The sequence below is a fragment of the Ornithodoros turicata genome, chromosome 1 (assembly GCF_037126465.1).
Source record: "Ornithodoros turicata isolate Travis chromosome 1, ASM3712646v1, whole genome shotgun sequence".
Classification (NCBI taxonomy): Eukaryota; Metazoa; Arthropoda; class Arachnida; order Ixodida; family Argasidae; genus Ornithodoros; species Ornithodoros turicata.
The window spans coordinates 183,654,348-183,677,769 of NC_088201.1; the positions used below are offsets into that span (position 1 = coordinate 183,654,348).

At 45.3% G+C, this 23,422-nt stretch overlaps 1 protein-coding gene across 2 annotated transcripts in view; it reads right to left on the reverse strand.

The window, feature by feature from the left end:
• LOC135373806 (uncharacterized) overlaps nt 1–23,422 on the reverse strand; it is an 87,810-nt gene that overhangs the window by 384 nt on the left and 64,004 nt on the right. Inside the window, exons 8-10 of one of the 2 annotated variants that reach the window (XM_064606875.1) lie at nt 15,223–15,378; nt 5,573–5,696; nt 3,346–3,444 (exon numbers count right to left, since the gene is read on the reverse strand). In XM_064606875.1, the coding sequence (XP_064462945.1) occupies nt 3,346–3,444; nt 5,573–5,696; nt 15,223–15,378 (379 nt within the window). The remainder of the gene's footprint in view (nt 1–3,345; nt 3,445–5,572; nt 5,697–15,222; nt 15,379–23,422) is intronic. The other variant, XM_064606880.1, reaches the window with a different exon arrangement.

The window sequence follows — 23,422 nt, forward strand, 5'->3', positions numbered from 1 at the left end:
TAAATTGGAAATATATGCAAATATTTGAGCGGTTCTATATGGAAATTGGAATGGGGAATTCCGTGGACCTTGTGCTAAGCTTTCGCGAATGCGACACTCTTCACTACCAGCGAGTGTAAATTATTAACTGCCTACCAAGGTTCGCTGTTGGACAGCCTTGTTATGGGAATATAATCGACATTTGATTGCTGGCATTGGGATTGATTTCCAGATCGCAGGACCATGTCGCTGCTGCTGATGGTCAATTGCAAAGAGCTGAGCCAGCATCTGTCGTCTTCATTGTCTGGCTCAGTCCGTGACAGAATCAGACAATTTCTCCGCACCACGCTGTCGCTTTTCTCTTGGCTTTCGAAAGCATTGCAACAAGTTGAAAAGTCGGAGCTACTCTCCTGCCTAAATGAACTTTGGATTCACTGGCATCAGTACGAGCCTTCGATTCGTTATATCGGAAAGTCTTTTGAAACAACTGAATGAATCCCAAACCTCAAAGGACATCTTGGGACGGAACAATAAACATAAGTATAGAACCATTCCTCTCACGCACACACCCTACGGGAGTTTGAGACAACAGAGCAGACCTACGGAAATGCGTCCAAAAGCAAGTAACTTCGCAATACAACGCGTCTGTATGACAAGTATTAGAAACAGCACAGCCGGACAGCCGTTTGATGAGCCAATTCAACAGTCAGTAACAGTTGAACAGTTGAAAAGTAGTTTCTCTGACGATAGTTTGGTGAAGTGCTTCTACGCACGGAGCCTACAGAAATGTATGCATGAGCAAGTGGCTTTGCTAAATAATGCATACATACGAAATATTATTCGACAGCCAGAGAGCAATAGAGCAATTCCACAGTGAGTTACATGGTTGAAAAGAAGTCGTCTAGAGCAAAATTTGACGAAGCACTTTCAAGAATAATGTGTGTTATGAGAGTATTGAAACCCGACAGCCTTTTGTTATGACAATTCAACAGTGAATTACCCGTTTGCAGACTTGTCAATCCGAGATAAAATTACGGAAGCGCGCCAGCCAGAGGGAACACCCAGATGTTCTCGCACGAGCAGTAAAATTTCCAGGACAAGGCATGGCATGAGTAGTATACAGTGAATACTCGTTAATATGAGCCCCACCCTACCCGTGGATTTTGCTCATAAAGCGAATTGTCATACTAGGGAGAAAGGCACCCAGCAGACAGACTATTGCGCTACGCCGAACAAAAGCCTACGTAATAATGATTATTTATTTCCTAAAGACGTCCGCTACTAATGTCTACTTTTGCGCAATTATCAGTAACCAAGTTTGTGGTATTAGCCGCACCCGTGGTATTATCTCAGCTGATATCACTAAGACTGTTCGCGTCACTTGACACGCGTGATGTAACCAGCGCACTACAAAAGTGCGGGCTGAAGTAAACGCTTGTCTTTTGAGAGCCCGACAGTCAACAAGATTCAGCACGTAATTGATTTGTGGCCTCTTCCATGAAGAACAAGACACAGTTTTCTAGATGGACAATATCACCACAAAATGTGGACTCGATGTTAATGCATTTCTATTGCTCAAAGAAGAACAGTGCAACCTTTAGTGCTTCACTTGCCTCATTCGCAGTAAGGTGTGGAGGCCCACACAGCTCACCGTTAGGCATTCCTTCCGTGACGTTATCACGCGACGTCTGGCCAGACTCTGCATCACTCTCGGAAAGCAGTCAGCAGCACTGTGTGGGTGTATATATGTATATATATGTGGGTGCACTGTGTGGGGGGCTATACTTAATCTCGAAGTCAACGACATCAGGAGTCATCCCAAAAGTTGTTGGTCTACTTTAGCATATCTGGCCTTCTGCCTGACGCGCGTGGTAGTCTCTCCTTGGGGTCAGTCTGAGGGTCAAGTGTCGTTGTCATAATAACCAGAGAATAATGCATGTGCTTAACCCTACTCATGACAAAAATATATGTCCGATAAGTTTATTACCATCCTCACGAGGAGGATTTACACAATAGCGATATGGTTCCCATAATGCGAGCATGTCAGAGTAGCGAGGGTCATACTAACGAGCGTTCACTGTAGTACTAAAAGTTTAGGTGTATCTTGATACAATAACTCAACAGTGAATAAGAATTTTGCAAAGTAGCCACTTATATAATAAAATTATTGGAAAAGCGCCTGCCAGAGGGAACTCGCAGACGCGTGGGTATATGCGAAAAGCTTTGGCAGAGAGGATGACTGAATACTTTTCCGACGTCACTTACAATGAGTATCATCACCCCAATTAAACATCAACACGATGGTCACTACCTTGTGTCATGTATGTAAAACTACATTTCCGAGGCTAGTGTTGCCGAAAGGATGAGGCTGCGATGAGAGCCACTAAATAAGCTTCGCTTCCGAATGGACCATTTCCGACAATGCGTATACGCATGCCCAGCCCTTGAGTCCGCCATTTTTGAGCGGAAGACATCGCCATGAACCCACCTGCGGGCGACTGTCATGTTCATTGTGGGGAGATAATCGGTTTCAAGGTTACGCGGACGTTTGAGGTCTGGTAATGAGTACAATGCGCTTTCACTCTTTCCGCATTCTTCTTCCAATCTTCTCTTGCTACTTTCCCAAGCAACGTACGTGCCAGTTCGTAAAGCGTCACCATTATTGGGGGGAAAGACACGACGTTCGACATTCCGCCGCCAGGGGCGACACGAATATGGAAAAGGTCCATTGCGCCACTGCGTTCTATTGGCGAACAGAAGCGCCATCTTGTTCCTGCGTCACCCTTGCGTAACGACGCCATCTATCGAGCGCACTCTGGAACATTGCTCCCTGTTGCAGGCAGCTCATACTTTGACAGCCTTGAGCTCATCTTCACATTTCTGGGACACTATAGTTGGCAATACATGGATTATTGCACAACCACACACGCTTCTCTTTCCCATGGTGAGCTTTATGTTAGCTGTCTTTGAATCTCAACTAGGTATTTCGCTGGTCTGCTACGAAAACAAGATGGCGCCCCTCTCGCTCTTGAACCTTATTGCCGCCATCCTGAATCCAAGTTTATTTATTGACTGTAGCTGTGATTGGCCGACGCAAAATTGGTTGGGCTCTTCAAGGTCATGCAAATTGGAATCACTCTATACCAGGAGAGTATCGTAAATAGCGCGCCTCTTACGGCGCCATTTGTCACCTATCACGGACAGTAATTCCTGCAGCCACAAAGACCAATGGGTTGCGTTTCCGGCGCGGAAAAGTCCCGCGGTAGTCTTCTAGGTAAATTGACTCTGATGTGAATTAGCAAGTAGTCCTTATTTAGCCGTGCATATACACGCGGAGAAGAACTAGAAAAGTTAACCAAACATTACCTTGTCGTTGCAAGGCATTCCGTCAAGTATCGCGTACTCCTCTACTGGTCCAGTTGCGCGTGTGGTCTGACATCCAAGCACACATCTGTACTCGTTTCCCTGAAGATATATTGCAAAAATAGGTACGACGCTTACGTTTTGACCAAGGCCACCTATGACAAGCGCAGTTCGACCACTGAAATCTGAAAGCGACATTCTACGGGGTATTTTACCTAGGGATTAAAAACTTCTATGGCGAAGTCGTTCGAAGACGATGTGGTGAATCACGTTTACCGTCAGTGAACTCTTTTGCCACGCCTTGTGACTGCTCAGTTCGTTCTGTTTTCTGCCGCATGACATTGGGTTTTCAGAACTAGCCTTGCAGGATCCCCAAGTTCACGAAATGTTTTTGTCAGAAACGAAAAGGGTATGTCTGATTTACCCCATTCCATTACCAAAGGTATTAGCTACTACGGGGTACTGTGTTAATTATGCCGCTTCATATTTTAGAATAAATCCGTTCAGTAAAACTTTCAAAATACATTGTTTTACAAACCACGTAAAATTCCCCGATAAGGAATCAGAGGGTAAAAAATTCCCGGCCAAAAAACAATCGAATCCGCCATGAAAAATATATGGTTGCGAGATATGCCGCAAAAAATGTTTGAAGATACAGCGTTAATAATAAATTGTTTCATAATGTATCCTGTAGTGCGATACGACAGTGAAGTAATACATGTGTATTTCTATGCAGAGGATAGCAGTGTAATGTAGACTGCATTAGTGTCTTTGCCCTTGTCAGCACTCACCTAGTTGACTGTCGTGGCGTGGCTATGTTTTTTTTCTCTGTGTGTGTGCGTGGTTGCTACATTTTATTTTCTAGTGTAGAAAGGTTACGCATTACACGCATGTCTCGCATTGTTTCGCTTAACAAAGAATCGATATTGGAAGTGTCTTATTGTTAAGCGGTCGTTCGTTCGTGAATGTGTCCTGAGTACCGGCCTCGGTGACTCAGTCGCTAGCATGTTCGCCTTCTGATCCCGAGATCGCGGGTTCGAACCTGGCTGAGGACGCCAGCAACTTGGTGGCAGGGCACAAGTTGCTCAAACATGCCGTCTTCCGCGAAGGACGTTATACAGGGTGCCGTGTGGTGAGCTCTCATCTCACGTTAAAGAACACTCAGGTGGGCAAAAGCAATTTACAGATCGACCGCTGTGGAGTCGCTCATAATCTCAGTTATCTCGCGACGTAACCCCGCTTATTATTATTTTGCGCTGAGTTCATTTTAGACTGACGTTCAAGTGGAACACGGTTGTTTTCGCGTACGAAGTATCAAAGTACGAGGTATACTCATGCTCATAGGAGCCAAAATGAAATTCGCCCACTGCAAGACTATTTCTCGAAGGTGATTGTCCATCCATTGTCCAGGATTTCTTAGCGTTTTTATTTACACTGTGGGCATTTCAGCGATTATTTGATTATTGTTGTGCATTTATTTTGTGTGTATATTATGAGAGATTTATTGCTGACAGTTGCTACTTACGCGTTTATTTTTTAAAGGTTAATTTGAAAGGTTGCAAAAGGGCCCCTCGACTACATGGACATAGCTGGAAAAATGTGAACTACTGCTTGTCGGCTGCCATGATTCCTCCGTTAAGCTAATTCAAGCACCGTCAAGAGGAGGACATGGAAATGCTCCTTCAGTCTGCTTTTAGTCGCTTATGCTGATAACGGCTGCAAGGCGACAGGCAGTTACCTGAAACAACTGTGAGGAGGAGACTAGGAAGACGCAGGAAGAACGCAGCTTTCTTCCGTCGTTCTTCCATGAACTTGATGGACTGATCTGAGGGCGGCGGACAATTTGCGTGTCTCGAAAGGTCGGCTTTCGCAATTCAAGCTATTTGGACTGTAGCGAGAAATGTATTTTGAAATGGAAACTGGTTAACCCGACACCGAGTTTCGGTTTCTGGAAAAACATCTTTACGCTCACTTTGAAATTTCAGAGTTCAGGATTTCATTGGTAAGAAAGCTGAAAATGTGGCTGGAGCTTCATGTATAGGCATGATCGAATAAATGCGAGAAGCTTTTTTAATGTACGGCTCTGGGTTGATGCAGCTTAGCGCATGGACAACGCCGACGACAAACTTTAATTCCTGCGAGCGCACGGAGGATTCTAGCAAGGTTTAATAATCCCCCTCACTGTTGGACTGATCTCCATATACATGGCATAGAAACATGTTCCACATACGCTGGCATAGAGCTTGTAGTGAATTCTTTTGCACTGGTTGTCACGGCTCAAATCTTTTCCTGGGTAATGAACGTCGCTGCCAATATCAATCTTCTTGCCACTCGCTTTGGTACACGCGTAGCTTCTGCAAGAAAAGAACGAAAACGGTCGTAATTAACGAAGTTAATTACATAGCACAGCCACGTTCTATTGTACAGGGTATCCACCCTAACAGTGGGCAGAGTTCATTAAAAATCTTAAAATCCCTTCTAATAGATGTGTATTACACCCCCCCACCCCCCCGCCCCGGTTATGACTCTGAATCCCTCGAGAGATATTTCCTTCTTCTGTGTCAGAAACTTGTCCATGTTACGTTACAAAACTTTTATCTTAGGTGGCTTTCCCACTCCTTGCATTGACTTCAGTTATGACAGGGCAAGAAGTGGCTATTGTTCATCTCGCCTCGGTCGTCAGCTCCTTGATTTAGTTCGCTTTCATTTGCTTTTTTTTTCAGCCTAATAACGTGCCTAAAGGGGTTGAGAAACCACACGGATAAAACTTTGTCTCTGGCAGAGCCTGTACGCCTTACTCCACGCACTTCGTACGCAATGTCCCACCTTCCACCTACTATTAGTTTTTATGCTACAGAGTTTTAAAAATCTCAAACTTTTTAGGCCCCCACCGACCGTGGCGCCAAACGGTGCCGGGCAGCTCCATGAAGTCGGCGGGCATGTCGGCCATGATGACGCCTTGTCCAATTGCCCTTCCGCTCGTTTCACTTCGCCGCGTCCCTGTTTACTGGCATCGTCATGAGGACGGGAACTCCGCAGTTCCGTGGCGCGCTGCGTACTACGTCATACCAAGATCGGGAGAGGAGGAGGCGAGCCAAGTGTGAAAGGATTTCCTCATATTCAAAGCGCCATAACTCCGTGGCGCGGGAGCGCAGCGTGAAAGGGCTTCGACGGAGATGTTTGGCACCCATAAATCTACATTTCAAACATGATTTTGTGTAATATTTGGATTTGGATTCACAACCCCTGTAACAGGGATGGCCATACCCCTGACTTATCCCAAGCACCACGTCAATATTGGTCTTCTATTAGACCCATATTGGGTGCCAAGATTACCAATATTGGTTCAATATGGGCTGTCCATATCAGCAAGCCCATTTTGCCCATATTGCGCCAATATTTACTTCATAACGTCAACGGAGAGTCCGTGTAATACTAAGTCATTATCCGGTTAATATCGACCACTGATATTGCGTCTCTTCTCTTTGCTTTTTCATTTATGCAGATATTATTGATCCACGTTGTATACGCTCCGTGCGCTGACCAGAGGGCACGGCGAAAATTTGGCACACACGCCACTTGCGGAGAAAATCGGTATGATTGAACTGAGAGCTGGCTGCTGTCGTGTGCTGCGCAATGGCGAACGCTGCAGCCAGCATCAAACTCAGATGCAGCTTCCGACCTCCTAAAGCAGTTTCTTTTCGTTTTATGTACAACTGTATAACTGTTGACCAAGGAAGGCTTTATGAGTCCTGACATGTTTCTGAAGTGGAAGATGTCTTTGAACACCCTGGAGGGGACAGTGCGGTGATAGCAACATGGCTTTTCTTAACTAGTCTTCTCGTTTCCGCTTGATGCATTTCTCGGGCGTAGGTTTTGTGGTTTTCGACATTTTCCGAAAAATGCGCAAGAACGTCCCCCGAAAGATTTTTTTTTTTTTGAAATTCGGCAGATTTCGAAAAAGTGGACCGCTATGCCAGATGTGAGTATGATCATGTACACTTGCATCTATTACAAGAAAATATTTTGCTTGCTTTCTTGCTTGCCTGTTTTCTACTGACGATAGACGGCATTGTTCATTTTGCTAGTTCTAGTTGGTGCTAGACGGTTGGCTAGTTGGTACTGCATAAAATAGGCATTGCTTCGCGTGCAATTAAATAGACGCCCGCATTCGGATGTGGAGGAGGCTATACACGGACATCCCGTCCGTTCCGACGGAACGCAGCCCCTGAAAGAAGTCGATCTTTACTAAACCACATAAATGACGGTAAACACACCCGGAGTTAGCTTGAAAGTAAATACCGAACACCACAAACCCTACAGGCTCTTTCACACATGCGTTTCAAAAAGCTGCGCCGCCTCAGCGTTCGCGCGCCGCCGAGAGGGGCCTGTCACATATAGCCGAGCCGCCACCCTGAAAACGCGCTTCGTTTGTTGTTGCTACTTCAAGATCGTACCGACACTTTCAGCTCTCTTCCTCAAAATTTACATTGTGAAGCACGCTATCCATTTTATAATTATCGTGAAGCATTTCTGCTGGAATCATCAATCGTTGGAACGACAGACGCGACACAATTGCAGAAAAAGAACGGCAGAAGAAGCGAGACACATGTTTACCTACCGACGACCAACACACGGTCACACACAAGTCGTATTTATTTTGGTCGATTCCGTGGTTTGCGCAAATTCCCAGCTCATCGTTGACAGCTCAGACACCAAACAACTATTGGTGACAAGAAATTGACTCATGCGGTAGCACCAAACACACACACACACACGCACAAATGACAAAAGATCCCAGCGCGGTATCGGGAGGCCAGCCGTTGCCCGCCGGCGCCAGAAGAAAGCCACCTCCACCTCTCCGAACGCTCCGATTGGCTGGATGAAAAGCGTTCGCGTTTCTGCCCTCCGAAGCTGCAGCACGGAGCGGTTCTCGAAAAGTGGCTGGAAACGCTCTGCAGCTCGCGTTTCGCGCGCCGCGAACGCGAAACGCGTTCAAAAAACGCATGTGTGTATCCAACTTACGTGTGATGAAGGGACACTGCGAGTGTAAAGCGTGAGCGGCCGCAAATGTAAACATTGTGCGGAACTGTCTATATTCGTCATTCGGCACGAATATGCGTCTCTCACAGATTTGCCAAAGTGGCGCCTTATTGTTTTCAACGCCAGTTATTTTTTGCTGCGATGAAAACGGTTGCAAGCATCATGCACAGCAGCTGACGTGTGTACAGAAGTTTCACCTGGATGCTTCCTATACAATGTAGTAAAATAAATGACATTCAGGTTGCATAAATGAAGACGTTCACATTTACTGTAAAACAGGACACGGATGTTACATGAGTAGAATATGCAGCATAGCTCATGCTACGTTGGCGCGCAAAATATATTTACGTTGCCTGCGGCCGCGCTTGTACAGCCGGGCAGGGAAACAATCCCTTGCTTCTCCGAGCTTCCAACGACGCGTTAATATGAGCCACACGGATCTGGGGTGCCCGAAACGTACTGGTCATTGCAAAAGTCGCAAAAAAAATCAACAGCAAGTTGCGTACTGTAGAAAAGCGTTAGCGGATTAGCCTTCAGTGTGGTTTCGCACCTCCTCGCCGCTTGGGTGGCTTCGGGCGTCCCCTCGAAGAGTTGCCTGAGAGGTGCCTATGAAACATTTTTTTATTTGTTCTGACGGAATCCAGGTCTCATTAGTGGAACGAGCGACATTTTAACCCGTATGAAACGACCGATTCGAGTGCCGCGCATACGCATCTGTTGTAGGACGCGCGATTCCGCCCAAGCGACCACGCTCTCAGTCGGTCCGACCGATTGGCATTGGAATGACGAAGCAAGATGCCGGCTGTTGAAAGCAAGTGGAAAGTGGATATTTTGAGTTGCAGTAAGTGTTACAGTGGGATCGCCACGCAGGTTGACTGTTTCAAACAATATATATCAGCTACGGGAAGTTGTTCAATGAAACGAGGTAATTGAATTGGGCACCTCACACACTTCAACGTCCAAGGCTGCCGTGCTGCTGGGGCGTTTTTACAACACGAGTACGTACCATTTTCTGCATTTTCAGTCTGTACGGGATGTACGTGGGCAAAACGGGTCCCATATTGGACCCGTATCGCCAATGACCAGCCAATATGGGTCCAATATTGTGTGCTGCTTGGGATGCATCTCCAATTTTACCGTGTCTGTGGAGCGTGCTCTCTCACCTCTTGTCTCTATTGATGACTACCATTCCCCTTCTTTGTCTGTATTTCTGCCACGTATTCGAGCTCATTCCCTGTCTCCTGACCCTCCCTGGCTAGGGCTGAAGAGACTTGGTTACGTTTGGCGCTATCATCACCTTGTTTCTTATGATTTCTCTTCAGTAGTTCGATGTACTGACCCTAATAGTGCATTTTGTTGCTTTACCAAGATTGTTCCAGGTAATATTGTCTACTTTGTCCCGTATTACATCCCCGGTCGTTACAAATAACGTACTTGGTTTTCATTAGAAGCGTGCATGTACTTGAACAAGAAAAAATACTACGGCAGAAAATTAAAAAAAGCACGAACACACGTGACACTATGATGATGATGATGATGATTGAAAGAAAAAATGGGGCATACTATGATGCGTTTGTTGCTTTTCCGGTTACTTTTTAAGAAGGCTGTTGTAAGGGACAGAAAACAGCAATATAGAAGCTGACTTATGTGATAATCCTGGGAAATTTTGCACAAACAAGATAAGTGTGGTCGCGCTGCAATGCCAAATGCTTGATGACAAAGTGGTGCAGTCAGATTCCCTAACTCAGAAGAGAAGAGTACCGCTAGCACACGCGCCGCCACACTTTTGACAGCCAGGCTGCGTCCAAGCACCGCTATGATGACTCCCATCGGCGTGTAACCTAGAGTGCATGGAGGAACGCAGCCTTCAACTATTGGACTTTTTCCCCTTTTTTTTCTTTGTCACCAATTAAGGGCCGTACGTGCTTTCCATTTATGTTTGCGCGTATGCCAACGCTCATGCCGACCTTCGGAGCGTAACTCCTGTCTGTGTAAATTGATACTTGAACTTTGATTCGTAATAAACCTTATGAACCAGAACTTGACTATCTGAAATGTAATATGAATCCAGGAAGGAACGAAGCTCCGCTGTCCGCCCTCGCTGCGCTCGTCACGAACCGGCCGCGGCAGGTGTGCGCGGAAACGCGGAAATGAAGTCCAGACTTCTCTGAAGTGATTTTCGTTTTCACTGCACTATGTGCGCTGAAAATTGCGAGGATGTGCAGTGCTTGAAATGGTCATTCTTGAATATTACTTTTTAAAAAACAACTATCAGATGTTTTCATGCTATTTCGTATCCCAATGGACTTCCTAACGACTAGGCGTCAACATATGTTGGTACGAAAAAAAATTGACAGGACGACAGGACCACTCTGCCTAATGTGAAGGTGTAGAGAGGCAAAGACAGATTTTCATCTGATGGAGAAATTGATTTGTTTTCCAATTCCAATAATTATATTCAAATCGTGCAGGTCATGTTATGCACGCATTAAAAACCTCCTTGCGCGTCTCCTTAGTAATGAACGCACTGCACTAAGGCTCCTGCTGTGGGCGTATGTGACAACCCTATAGTGGAGATATAGCGAAATGCCAGAGTTAAGATAACAGAGTAGAGTGCCCTAGAATAAGTGCATTTTCAACTATGCTCATCAGATCAATACAATTCAACAATTCAAATGAAGAATTCAAATGAAGTTGCTGGCGGTGATAGCAATGCAAGTCTTATGGTTTCATTCAAGGCAATCATTGAATGACAGAACCTTTTTTCTTCAAAAGCGTTGCAGCTTTCGATTACTGATTCAGTCATGCAGTTTTCCGAAGTAATTACCACAGTGACCGAAATAGAACGGATACAGATAAGGGCAACCGGTTTTTTTTTTTATGACGAACATTTCCGTTGCGGTTCTGCGTCCCTAGAGCTGTGTATACGATTAAAAAGGAGTGTGCATTTACACGCTGAGTTTCATAGTCTATTTTGATCACCAATGATGAAGTATGCACCCGAAGGTCTGGCATCAGTTGCTGCGCAGTAGGAGCTTATATACATTATAAACGAATGTATGCAAACAAGTTAACCGTTCACCTCAGATAAAAACTGCCACAAATCAGAAGGATGAAGAGGACCGTACAAATTGCACGTGATCCAGCGTGGGCACCAAATTAGCAATGTCCGAGCTCTGGTCCATGTTGCCACGGAATGAGTACCAGAATTCGCGAATAGATACATCTAAAGCCACTCTGCTCCCTCTGTTTTTCCACATTTTCCGACACATGAAGTCTCGCGCGGGACCATTTTTCCCTACACTCAGTAGCATGACAGCGTGTCAAGGGGAAGCGGTTGTGATAAATCTGAAAAAGAAAGAAGCTGCTTGATTTAGAGAAATGATCAGTTGTATATTGTTGTATATCAGTTGTAATTCTTACCCAACAGGGTATGAAGCCAACGGAGATAGTCGAATGCACGGTGGCAGTTTACGGAGGGTCTTCTCCTTTATATTACAAAGTGAAATTTCGGATAAATCAGTTGAAGTGGGGAAGAGTGTCGATCACAGAAGACGCGTACACTGGATGTACTGCGGGAGGCACTCCTAAAAAATGTGCCGGAAATTGTAACGCTGGATTTTTGCAGATCGGCGAATGCAGGTGTCCCGAATAGCGAAGGAGCCAGACATTATCGCAGGGTCAGTCTTGGCATCAAGCATGAAAAATGGGACATGTCTCAGGTAGCAAGGCGGGTACCGAGTACGGGTATGCGGGCATAAGAGATGATATAGGGGATAGAAAAGAAAAGGTATGGGCGTACTTTATTGGTAAAGTGCTTCTACGGTGACTTGCGATTTCTTGATACCGAACGGGCGAATGGTGTGGAGCTTGTATATGAGATAAGACTCCTTATCACGTCTGTCACGTATGGATCTGAACACGGTTTCTAGAATATATAGTTTAATGGTGTCAAATTTGTGACCAGGAACGTTAAAGTGTTCGGCGACTGTTTCGGGGAGTTTGTTGGAGGTGTCGGTTCTGTGTCCGGTAAGGCGGTTCTTCATTTGTTGGCAGGTTTCACCAATGTATTGCATAGAGCAGTAGCCGCATTCAATGCAGTATATGACATTGGAGCTTGTACATGTGAATGTGTGGTTAATGGAGTGGGTGTAATTGGTGCTTTTGATGGAGTTAGCGTGTTGAACGTGCTTGCATGTTTAGCAGCGCAGGAGGTTGCAGGGGCGTGTATCACTGTACTGAATGTTCGCTTTGTTGATTTTTGCGTTGACCAACGAGTCTGCTAGGGACTGGGGACTAGGGACTAGGGAGCTGACCAAGGGAGTCTGGGTACTCCCTTTGAGCAAGTGTACAGTAGAGTTCGTCAATCTTCTTCTCAGCTTAATCTGTGTCGTTTGAACAAATTCTGCAGTCCTACATTCTGGCCATTACGAATTCCAACCTTATAGTGGCGCGGGTGGTGACTCTTAAAGTAAAGATATTTCTCAGTTGGCTTTTGTGCAGGGTTGTGATGAGGTTGCCGTTGTCTAGTGATATTATGGTGTCGAGAAAGTTGATTGAGTGAGTTGAGTGTTGTGATGTGAACTTTATAGTGTTATGTGCGCTGTTCAGTAGGTCTGCGAACTTTTGAAATTAATGGTCCTTGTGTTCCCATATTATAAGTATATCATGGACGTATCGAAGGTATATAGTGGGTTTAAGTGCGAGGGCGCTAAGAACTTTGTTTTCTAGGAACCCCATGAAGATATTTGCGTACGTGGGTGCAACAGGTATGCCCATACTCGTACCACGTACTTGTAGGTGGTATTCGCCATTGAACTCGAAGTAGTTCAATTCAAGGACGAAGCCCATTAGAGCGAGGATGGTTTCCGTGTCTTATCTGGTGTTAGTTCTAGGAAGGGTATTGCAGAGGGCTGTGATTCAGTCGTTGTGTGGGATGTCAGTATATAGAGTGATGCCACTTCTAGCGTAGCGAGTATTATGTCCCTACCAAATGTACGCGTGTTGTTTATATCTCTGATTATCCTGAGGAGGTGTGGTCTGTCTTGTACATGGGATGGCAGTGTGGTCGAAATATGATTTAAATAGTGGTCCAGGAATTTCGAGAGTCTTTCTCTTGGAGTATTGCTATCAGAAACAATAGGCCTGCGGGGATGTCAACCGTATAGAGCCTTATTTCGTATTTTGTATTGATTTATTTCGCATTTATTTTCGTATCGTTTTGATTTCGTCTTTCTATAGTGCTTTATTTCGTATAATCATTTGAGCATGCCACACTCTACAGGTGCCTTCCTCAGAGGTAAGGGCAGCTCAACCACTTCAAAGGTTAGGCAAGTTCTGGTTTTGCTACTGAACGGCATTAGCCACCAGTTGGATCTGTTCTACCGCCGTCTACTTTACTCGTCGCTCACCGCAGATTATAGAGAGCAAAAAACCCCGAAATGAGGCCTGACGGCAAGCATTTCGAGTAGTTCGGATCCTATCGATCGTGTTTTCTTAGTAATTTTCCAGCACACACCATGACACTTGTACTTTCACAAATATCCACGAGGCTCCCAACGTAGTAGCCGTGTCCCGTACAAGGAAATGCAACTAAAGTTATTGTTTTATTGCATGGCTCCATATTGTCATGTACTTCAGTGAAAATACCTACGAAGCCGTTTAGTACGTGTCAACTATGCACGACAGAAAGAAAGAATGTCCAGTGCGAACAATAGTTCGCGTGTATCCCCGGCACCCCGCGCCACATAACATCCTCCCCCCGGATGACCATTAGCTGATTTCCATGGGCTAGCATTCTCCGTGCATGCCGATAACGTTGCTCTTTGGACAGTAGGCAAGTCACGACCAGCCATTCAGCGCCGTTTGCAACAAGCCGTACAAAATGTTCATTTCTACCTTACCCCTCTTTGGGTCGGAGCAAAGAAGATCGACCCTTTGTGTTTCTATCGTTTCCTTGGTGTGGTCCTGTACTCGAACCTGCGCTGGGCTCGCCACTTTAGTGTGCAGCGATAGCTCCCTGCCATTCAGCATCTTTCAGGCTTCGGCTGGGGCTGTGGTCAAACTCCCTTCTAGCCGTTCACGCGGCTTTGGCGAGCGCGACTGTACTTCACAGCCTTCCAGTCTTGCACAGGGTTTCTACAACATCGTTAAATACCCTTCGGATCCTGTTCGCCCGAAGCCTTCGTCGCTACCTAGGAGTTCTAAGAATGGCAGAAACACGGCAGGTGGTAGCTGAAGCTGGTGAACTCCCGGTGGAGGTCCTCCGTGAGCGGGAAACGGCTCCACACTTCCTACGTTTGCGTGCGCACATTCCCCGTCACCCACTTCTCAGGAAAATTCGATACCGTCTTGAAAGTGATTTCCATCGCGTAGCGCAGAGGACACGCCAGGCTCGCACTGGCTTCATACCTAACGATGTCACACCACCGAACGCCCCCTAGTCTCTGCCTGTGCAACCCACCTTCGCACGCACTCCGGACCTCCAGGACCGCAGCTAGATCAGGTTCCCCCTCAAGTCATTCGAGCGAATTGTTATGCTCTAGTAGACGCGAAGGTTTCTACCTCTGCTGCTTCATACACCGATGGCGCATCTCGAAATGGCAAGTTCCCGTCGGCATTCGTCATCCCATTCAAAGCCGCAGTCGAACGACGTCGCCTTTCGCATCAAACTTCATCCACAGCTGCAGAACTCTATGCCATACTTTTCTTTCTGCAGCACATTGTTCACTTTACCACACGGAATTGGGTGGAGTAAAGTGAACCCCCGTCATCATCCCGTAATAAAGTTGTTGTTGTTAGTGAAACTATCACAGCTATATCATCCAATTGACTTGCTTGAGTGTAGCTTCCATCTCGGACTTTGAACACCAAGAGAATGTGTGGGAGTCTGGGGAGTCTTCATAGTACGACATTATGTGTTTTCTGGCTTGTTGGCAGTCCGGGATATTTGCGTTTGCACCACTCCTCCTTACATCATAATCAGATCCCAATCTGAAATATAATGAATAGGGAGTTTTAGTAAATCGCTTTCGCTGAAACGAAACGACTGATCCGAGTGTCACGCGTTCGCATTAAGAAATTAAGAGTCAGGGGGAGCGCGTTTTCGTTCGAACGGCCCACTCGCACTGAGTCGTTTCCGTTGTACACAGCGTCTACGACCAATTGACATCGCGAAGCAAACTGACGGTTCTTTGGACTAGCGGTGCTACAGTAGAACTATCCAGGTGTTTGCGGACGGTGATCTCGGAATTCTTAGATGGTGACTACGTACTAAGGATATCATTTCACACGTTTGAGCGCCCAGTTTTGGCGGCAGAACATGTTCCTCACGTGAAAATTTGTTCGGATATGCAAGTCGCATTAAAGGGACGGTCACGTGCATTCCAGTCCATTTCGAAACAATAGTGTCATTTTATTGTCCCTGGACCCTTACCACGGTACAGAAAATACCACACAAAATACTGACGCAGTTTGGCTGTTATTCGACAGAATGCATGACAAGATCAGACGCCGGACTTTGAGAGTTTGCCGGAATTCTCTCTCTGGAGAAAAAACGTCACTCCTTCAGAGCCAATGAAAGCGCGACCTTGAGAAAAGGAATGCCGCGGTCGTGAGGGCTTCATATTCAGTTACGGGGCGTCTGGAAGGCGACTTTCCTCCTCAGAGCATAGCCCCACACTCCTCCTCCTAGGGAGTAACGTCACGCCGCCGGAGCTTCGGCCGCAGCGGAGGCAGCGCCGATCTTTCAAATTCGCTTATTTAACATCTAAGCACTTTTGGGATGCAGAACGTTGCCTGTGTAGATTGTTAGACTGCCGGCTGATTCCCAACATAGTGGCACTGCATAACGGTTGCTTTGAATGCATCGAGGTAAACTAGTACTGCAAACGAGTACAGAAGGGAGAGAGGAAAACACTGTGCTAGTGGTACCGGTTTAGTAGATGGGTTTCCGGATGCGACCGTCCGTTTAAAGCCACGCAAGGTGTCTCATCCCTGCAGTTTCCTGTTCGGTCATCGCAGTGTAAGTGTAACTATGGAGGGAGGCTCGCACACTGGTAATCGACAATCATTTTCAATGCGGAACTGCCTGTGACACCGTCCTGACTCATCAAAGTGAGATCCCGTTTCCGAACTGCCGGCGTCTGCATGACATCACGTTGGATGACAACATGACTCATGTAGTTCGCTCTCAGCTCGAGCCTTCCACGAAGAGAGCCCTAAAGTTCACTGTGACGTGTGATGTTAGCTGCCAGGAAAAATAATACACGACGACTACGACTCGTGTATCGCGAAATTCAGCGTCAGTTGTGTGTTTGGTGAAATGAGGCCGGATGAAATTGTTCTGACAAATTGATTTAAAGTAGCACAAAAGTCATTTTTAACACCCTATTTTCTTCCTATAAAACTGTTAAGTAGTTCAGTAAGACACAACAGAGTCATAATTATCGCAGAAATCGCCGCAAAACGCGACCGTGCGCAATGGTGGTGAAGAGCAGTACCTTGCCTATGATCTGCCTAGAACCTCGCGCTGACGCTATAAGGAGAACGCTCGCTGATTGGTCTAGAGAAATGTTGTCTGCTACTCCGCTGTCTTCTGCTACTCGGCTGTACGGGGTTCTGAAAAGCCTTTCTCCTGGCTTGGTAATGATTCGGCCGCTCCTTCTATCCCAAATTCTCCGGGAGAACTGGCAAAACTGGTTTACGCCGGCAAAGGAACAAGGCGCTGACCCCCACTGAGCGGCGAACCAGAACGCGTTCTCCTTATACCGTCATCGGTAACGTGGCATCATACCTTCTCATCCTCATTATACCTGGAGTGGCGAGTTAAGGGTGAAAGCGCGGAGCCATGTTGATGTGAGTTTGTTTCTGGGAAACAAATTGCACACATCAAAACCTTTCGCGGTATGCGGTAAAATGACGCACACTTTCATCAGACGTCTTAATCTGAATTATTTTTTTTATGGCCCTGTGTACTCCTTTAAGCGTGATAGTACCCCTTGAGCGATGGGGCTGTTCTGGAACACCTCGTCTATGCATGAGCCATATCTAGTTGTGGGTTGGCGGATGTTCGTGCACAACGGGAGGTCCACTTGTTCGGACATATCACTGAGGAAAGTGGTGTTCTTGGCCAGTGAAACGTCCACGTTGAAGTCTCCGACGCCGAGAAGTAAGGCGCGATTACACACACGTTAAAGAAGCGTATGCGTATGCTGGAAATACGTAGTAGACGTGTTCTCGTTGACTTCTCCTCGCAATTTTAATGAGATTCAATGACAAATTAGACTGCGAATTCGTTCAACGTGTGAAAGTGTTCAACGTGTTTCTCATTGACTGAATTCGAAGCTAAGCAAGGAAACTGCCTTCGCAAAACCGGGCTCTGCCGTGTTGTGTGGCGAAGAGCACATCATAAGAACCAATTTACCGAATTCGCTTAATGGTCGTCAATGAGAAACTCTGACTTCCAATTGATTTAATGGGATCCAACATATTCTGTATTACAGACTGCGCCAATAGAAGGAATGAGAAGCCAGTTGGAGGATCCTAATGTGTATTAATGAGAAACTGCTGTCCGGTGGATTCAATGGGATTCAAAATATTGCATGGCCCCCAATACAATAAGTGAGAACGCAGATGCTGAAAGAACTAGCGTAATGGCGTGATGGGAACGGTACATCATCACTCTGAAATTAATTAAGAACATCATTAGGTACATCGCGCCGTTCGTCGGTGTCGAAAATGAACTAAATCGAGGAACCTGTCCATTTCGAACAAGTGTAATTTCAGAATACGCATCGCATCGAAAAATACTGCAAGGCAAAACTGAATGAAATCTGAAATTAAAATTTATTCCAAACAAATCAAATGAGCAGGCCGTCCGCCGATGTTGCCGCTGGCCGAGTTCTAAGAGGGCGCGTTGTAACACGTTTCCGTGCCGCACCACATTGCGGCTCGAGAGCGTTGAAAATAGTTCGCGTTCATTTGAAGTGTTTGTGAACATATTCGCAAAAGTGCGTGTGCTGTGGTAACTTCGTATTACACCTTTTACTTTAAGCCATTGTTTCTGCATTCCGTACAACATTGCAGTAAGTAGACGTAAGTGCGGCGCTTTCGCCACTCGCCAACGAATTAGTCAGTCTGCTGCGAAATGTCGAAGTGTTCGGACGTGCGCCATGCCCCGCAGTGGCTCACGAGCAGTTGGCGTCATTCGGACTTCATTTTGAGGATTTTACCCGTTTCTAAAGTATGTAGTCGATGTGTCAAGCATTCCCTTTTTCTTTCTACGCCGTTTCACACGTTGTTACCCCGGCTAATAGCATTACGACCGCCGATGGGAGGACCGCGAGATGGGCAGTCACACTGTTACCAACTGCGCTGTGTGCAACGGTATGTAATATATTTTGCCGCCCATCCACAGTGACATACTGCTGTTCCAGCCTCTTTTGAAACTGTATGTCTTGCATGTTATGCTCCTACGACACGCCTGGCATAGGGGCGCCGGCATTTGTCAGCAGGTGGTTATAACGGAATGTTACCGAAGTTGGATGCTGTTAAATTTCCCGCAAGGAAGGCTAGCTGGACGAGTCATCGCGAATCACCTACCAAGCAAAGAAGAGCACGATCGCCGTGGCATTCAGTGTTTGAAGAATGTTTTATATATCCCTATGAATTATGATATGAATTATGAATTATTATGATATAGATTCCTATGAATTTACTCATTATCGATTTATGTTGTGTGTGTTGGTGATGGACGGTATGCTTTCAAAACATGTAAGTGCTGAATCAAGTTTCTATTCTGGTAGTCTTCTATGCTCTGCTAGCGAGTTTCAACTGATTGGTGAATATTCACACTTATACAAAACATTTGAAACAACTTTCAGCGTTGTATCTGCCACTACTGTACTATTATATATGTAAGAATACATGTTTTCACGCAGAGACGGCATCTAGCGTAACTTCTCTTTACAGCAAAAGCATGCAGCAGAATCGTATGTTTCGCGCTCAGTTTCACGCTCACGCTCGGCTGCTGAGAAACGGCGTTACGTTGACATGTAAGCAACAAACATCCCAATAAACCATAAAAAGGCCATGGACGTCCTCATCTGGTCCAGACGTCCTCGTCCAATTCAAACATCATTAGGACATCCATAGGTAGTGTCACAAAGGCTGTCAATTGTATTACATCCTGAGGATTATATTTTGACATTCTGCTCTGGACGTAATGTGGGGTGACTGTTACTTCAGTGGAATTAGATATGATACCAGGCACGTGCCCGATACAATATTTTTCAGTTTAAATTGACAAAAATTATTATGTACAGTTTCCTATTTTTGCTTCTTGGGCCGCGATGGCTGCATTGACTGTATGCCAACACGAACTCCCGCGTCCTTGGCTGTTCACCATGCCACCAGCCAGCGCTGTCAGTCGCGCATGCGCAGTTTTGTTCGCATGGCGCTGGTTCGCTTTGCTTTGGCTCTAACGGACATTTCTCATCGCGACGAGTGGAGCGCATGATCTCGAGCAAATTATTGTTCCGCTAAGTCTGCAGCTATTAGAGGGTGTGTACTGTCGTTCCCAGTTTATGCTGTCGTTCTAGCGACCCATCTAAGAAAGAGCCCGTAAGGGGAAATGTTTCTGCAAACCCACAGCAGACCTGTATCTGAAGCCAAAATCGCTCTTCACCATCAGGATTTTCACCAGGTAAGGTGTGTAATCAATATAACTGTGAAATAATATGTTCGGCTATGCCATATGCATTGTCATTGTAGATTTCACTCCATTTGCAGGCAATCTGACCAACGACAGGGATTACACTGAGTGAAGGAAAAACGGGTAGGAACACTTTATTACAATTAAGATGAACGAGGCTTTCGTGCCGAGTCTGCACTTCTTCAGGTTAAAGAGTAGCCGTACAACCGGACGTATATATACCAGTAGAAAGGGAGGGAGAAAGGGAAATAGACAAGCAAAAACACAATCGAAGACACTTATCTAGCTGAGGGAGTTGAAAAAACAATAAGTAAAATAAACAAAAAGCGAAGCAGACCGGACAAGACCAAAAAATACAGCCCAGGGTCCTGTGTCACAGACACATAACAGGGGATAGTTCACAGCGCGGACAGCGGAAAAACGCAAGGCGACCCTTCCGATGCTCCCTGTAACAAGGGGTTTCGGGGAAGGCTCAAGGTCGCTCCGCGGTCCCCAGCCGGCCGCGCTGCCACCCCCACCCCCCCGGCCCGCGAATACATCCACCCCCAACATCCACACTTCTTCGATAACGGAAGGACGACCCACTTGAAGCATAATTAAAACTTGAACAACTGTAACGGGCCAGCGTATATGTTTAACCCGTGTGGCTGAAGGGAGCAAAATTTAGAGATGTAGTAGGATTCGCGATTTTTTCGTTTTATGTCATTTGTATGTCCGGATTCAAGGAGAACAATTGATAGATGAGTATTAAAGTCATGTCCCGATATATTAAAGTGTACAGAGACAGAGACAGGGGTGGGGCGATTATTAATTATGTCAGATTTGTGGCCATAAAATCTTTCTCGCATGGAATTTGATGTTTCACCAATATATTGGACGTTGCATTTTTTGCACATAATCAGATAGCATAAATTAAATGAATTGCAATGTAAAGAGTGTCGTATCTTGAATATAAAGGAATTAGCGTTACTAGAGATAGACGTACATGGATTTATGAAATGACATGTTTAACAGCGTGTTTAATTGCAAGGAGAGCAACCGGGTTGCTGTCCTTGCAATTAAACACGCTGTTAAACATGTCATTTCATAAATTCATGAATGAAATCAATGAAAAATTGGGTTGCTGTCTCACTAAGCGGGAGGAGGTGAGGATGTTGCGAATACTGCGAGATCTGCGGAAAGTTACAACTGGAGCAGTTGGGAAAATAGCTTTAAGTTTTTCATCGCTGTGCAGTATGTTCAGATGACGTTCAAAAATGGATCTAGCGTTGTTCAATGTTTTGTTCTAGACGGTGACGAAAGCGATATCATCGCGCTGTTTAATAGGCTGGTGGGAGAGCAATGTATCTCTCTGCAAAAAACTACATTTTAATAGGGCGTTCTCTATCAGTTTCGGCGAATAATTGCGTTTCTGAAAGTCAACTGACATTTCTCTAGCGCGTTCAAGAAAATCGTTTTCGTTAGAGCATATGCGCTTAAGGCGTGTAAATTGGCCGTACGGTATATTCCTTTTTTGGAAATTTGGGTGGTGGCTTTGGAAGTGTAGGTATTGACGTTTATCAGTTGGCTTCTTGTAGAGGTCGGTAATAAGTTTGCCAGATTGTATAGATATATTAACACCGAGGAAATTTACCGAGGTGTTAGAATGGTTACAAGAGAATTTGATTGTATCATGAACAGAGTTAAACTGTTCAACAAACGAGCGCAGTGAATCTTCATCGCTAGACCAAATAACAAAAATATCATCGGTGTATCTAAGAAAAACTAAAGGTTTCGTCGGGAAAGAGTCCAGTGCTTTCTGTTCGAATTGCCCCATAAAAATATTTGCATAATTCGGGGATACACGTGATCCCATAGCTGCACCTTGCACTTGGACAAAATGGTTGTCATTAAAAGTAAAGTTATTATATTGGAGAACGAGTTGAAGAATGTAAATAATGGCGGAAGTTTGGAGGATCTCAGAAGGGAAGGAAGAGAGGTAAGATTCCACGGCGCTAAGACCTTCGTCATGTGGTATATTGGTGTATAGTGATGCAACGTCCATGGTAACGAGAGTCATGTTACTAAAGCCCATAAACTGGTCGTTTAACGAGTTAATTTTGACTAGGAAATCATTGGTGTCCTTGGCGTATGATGGACGAAGCAACGGAATGTGTTTTGTGCAGTGGTCAACAAGAAGGGATATGTTTTCAGTCGGTGTGTTGATGCCTGAAATTATCGGTCGGCCAGGGTTGTTCTCTTTATGTACTTTGATGAGGAGGTAGAAGGAACCAGGTGTGCAGTTCTTTGGTTTGATGAAGTCTGCAATGTTGCGTGGGATCAGGTTTTTGTCAAGGAGCTCGGTAATACTTTTGTTGATAATTTTACAAAACGATGCCGTAGGGTCTTGGTCAAGGGGTATGTAGAACGAAGGGTTAACCAGGTGCTTGTTGGCCTCACTAATGTAGTCTGAGGTATTCATAACAACGAAGCCGCCGCCTTTGTCAGCGGGCCTAATAATGATATCATTCCGAGATTTAAGATTTTTCAATACAATTATTTCTGATTTTGACAAATTGCAAATAACTTATATTGTTATTTGAAGACGTTAGTGTGCGTTTCATGTCATTAAAGACTGCTTTGATGTAATTATCAATTTGATGGCTAGTTTTGGAAGGGTCCGGGGTCCAAATGAAAGGTTTTTTGAAAAGAGGTAGACCTATCTGTTCGTTACCGTGAAAGAATGTTCGTAGGTGCATTCTTCTGCCTAAATTTTGTAGATCGTTAAGAATATCAAACTCGTCAATTGGTGGCGGGGTAGGGACGAAGCTTAATCCTTTAGAGAGTACATTGATTTCCGTTTGGTCTAAGGTGGAACTAGACAGATTGAACACAACATCCTTAGCGTTGGCAATAGGAGCGGATGGAGATTCAGACAAGACACTGGATATGTTAATATTGCTGATATTTGTTAGATTAATGTGGTCACGTTGGGCTTTTTATGCTTAACATGTTGTAATTCAGACAATTTGTGAGATGCGAACAATTCAAGTGCTTCAATCTCGCTGGCTGTTAGGGAATGAGCAAGTTGTCGAAGCTGGTTGTCAATATCATTAATTTTTAGGGAGCTCTCTGATCGCAGAATTCTGATTAGGTCTATAGACGCACGTGTCAAAGTATCACACCATGTTCTGGAGCTACGAGGGGAATGGAAATCAAAAGTAGCGAACAGTTGAAGCCTTTGGCCCCTGGGAACAACTTTTTGTGCAATGCAATCAGAGTAGAAATGGAAATGTGACATAAACCTAGCCTTTTTATCAAACAACTTACGGGCCTTGAGAAACA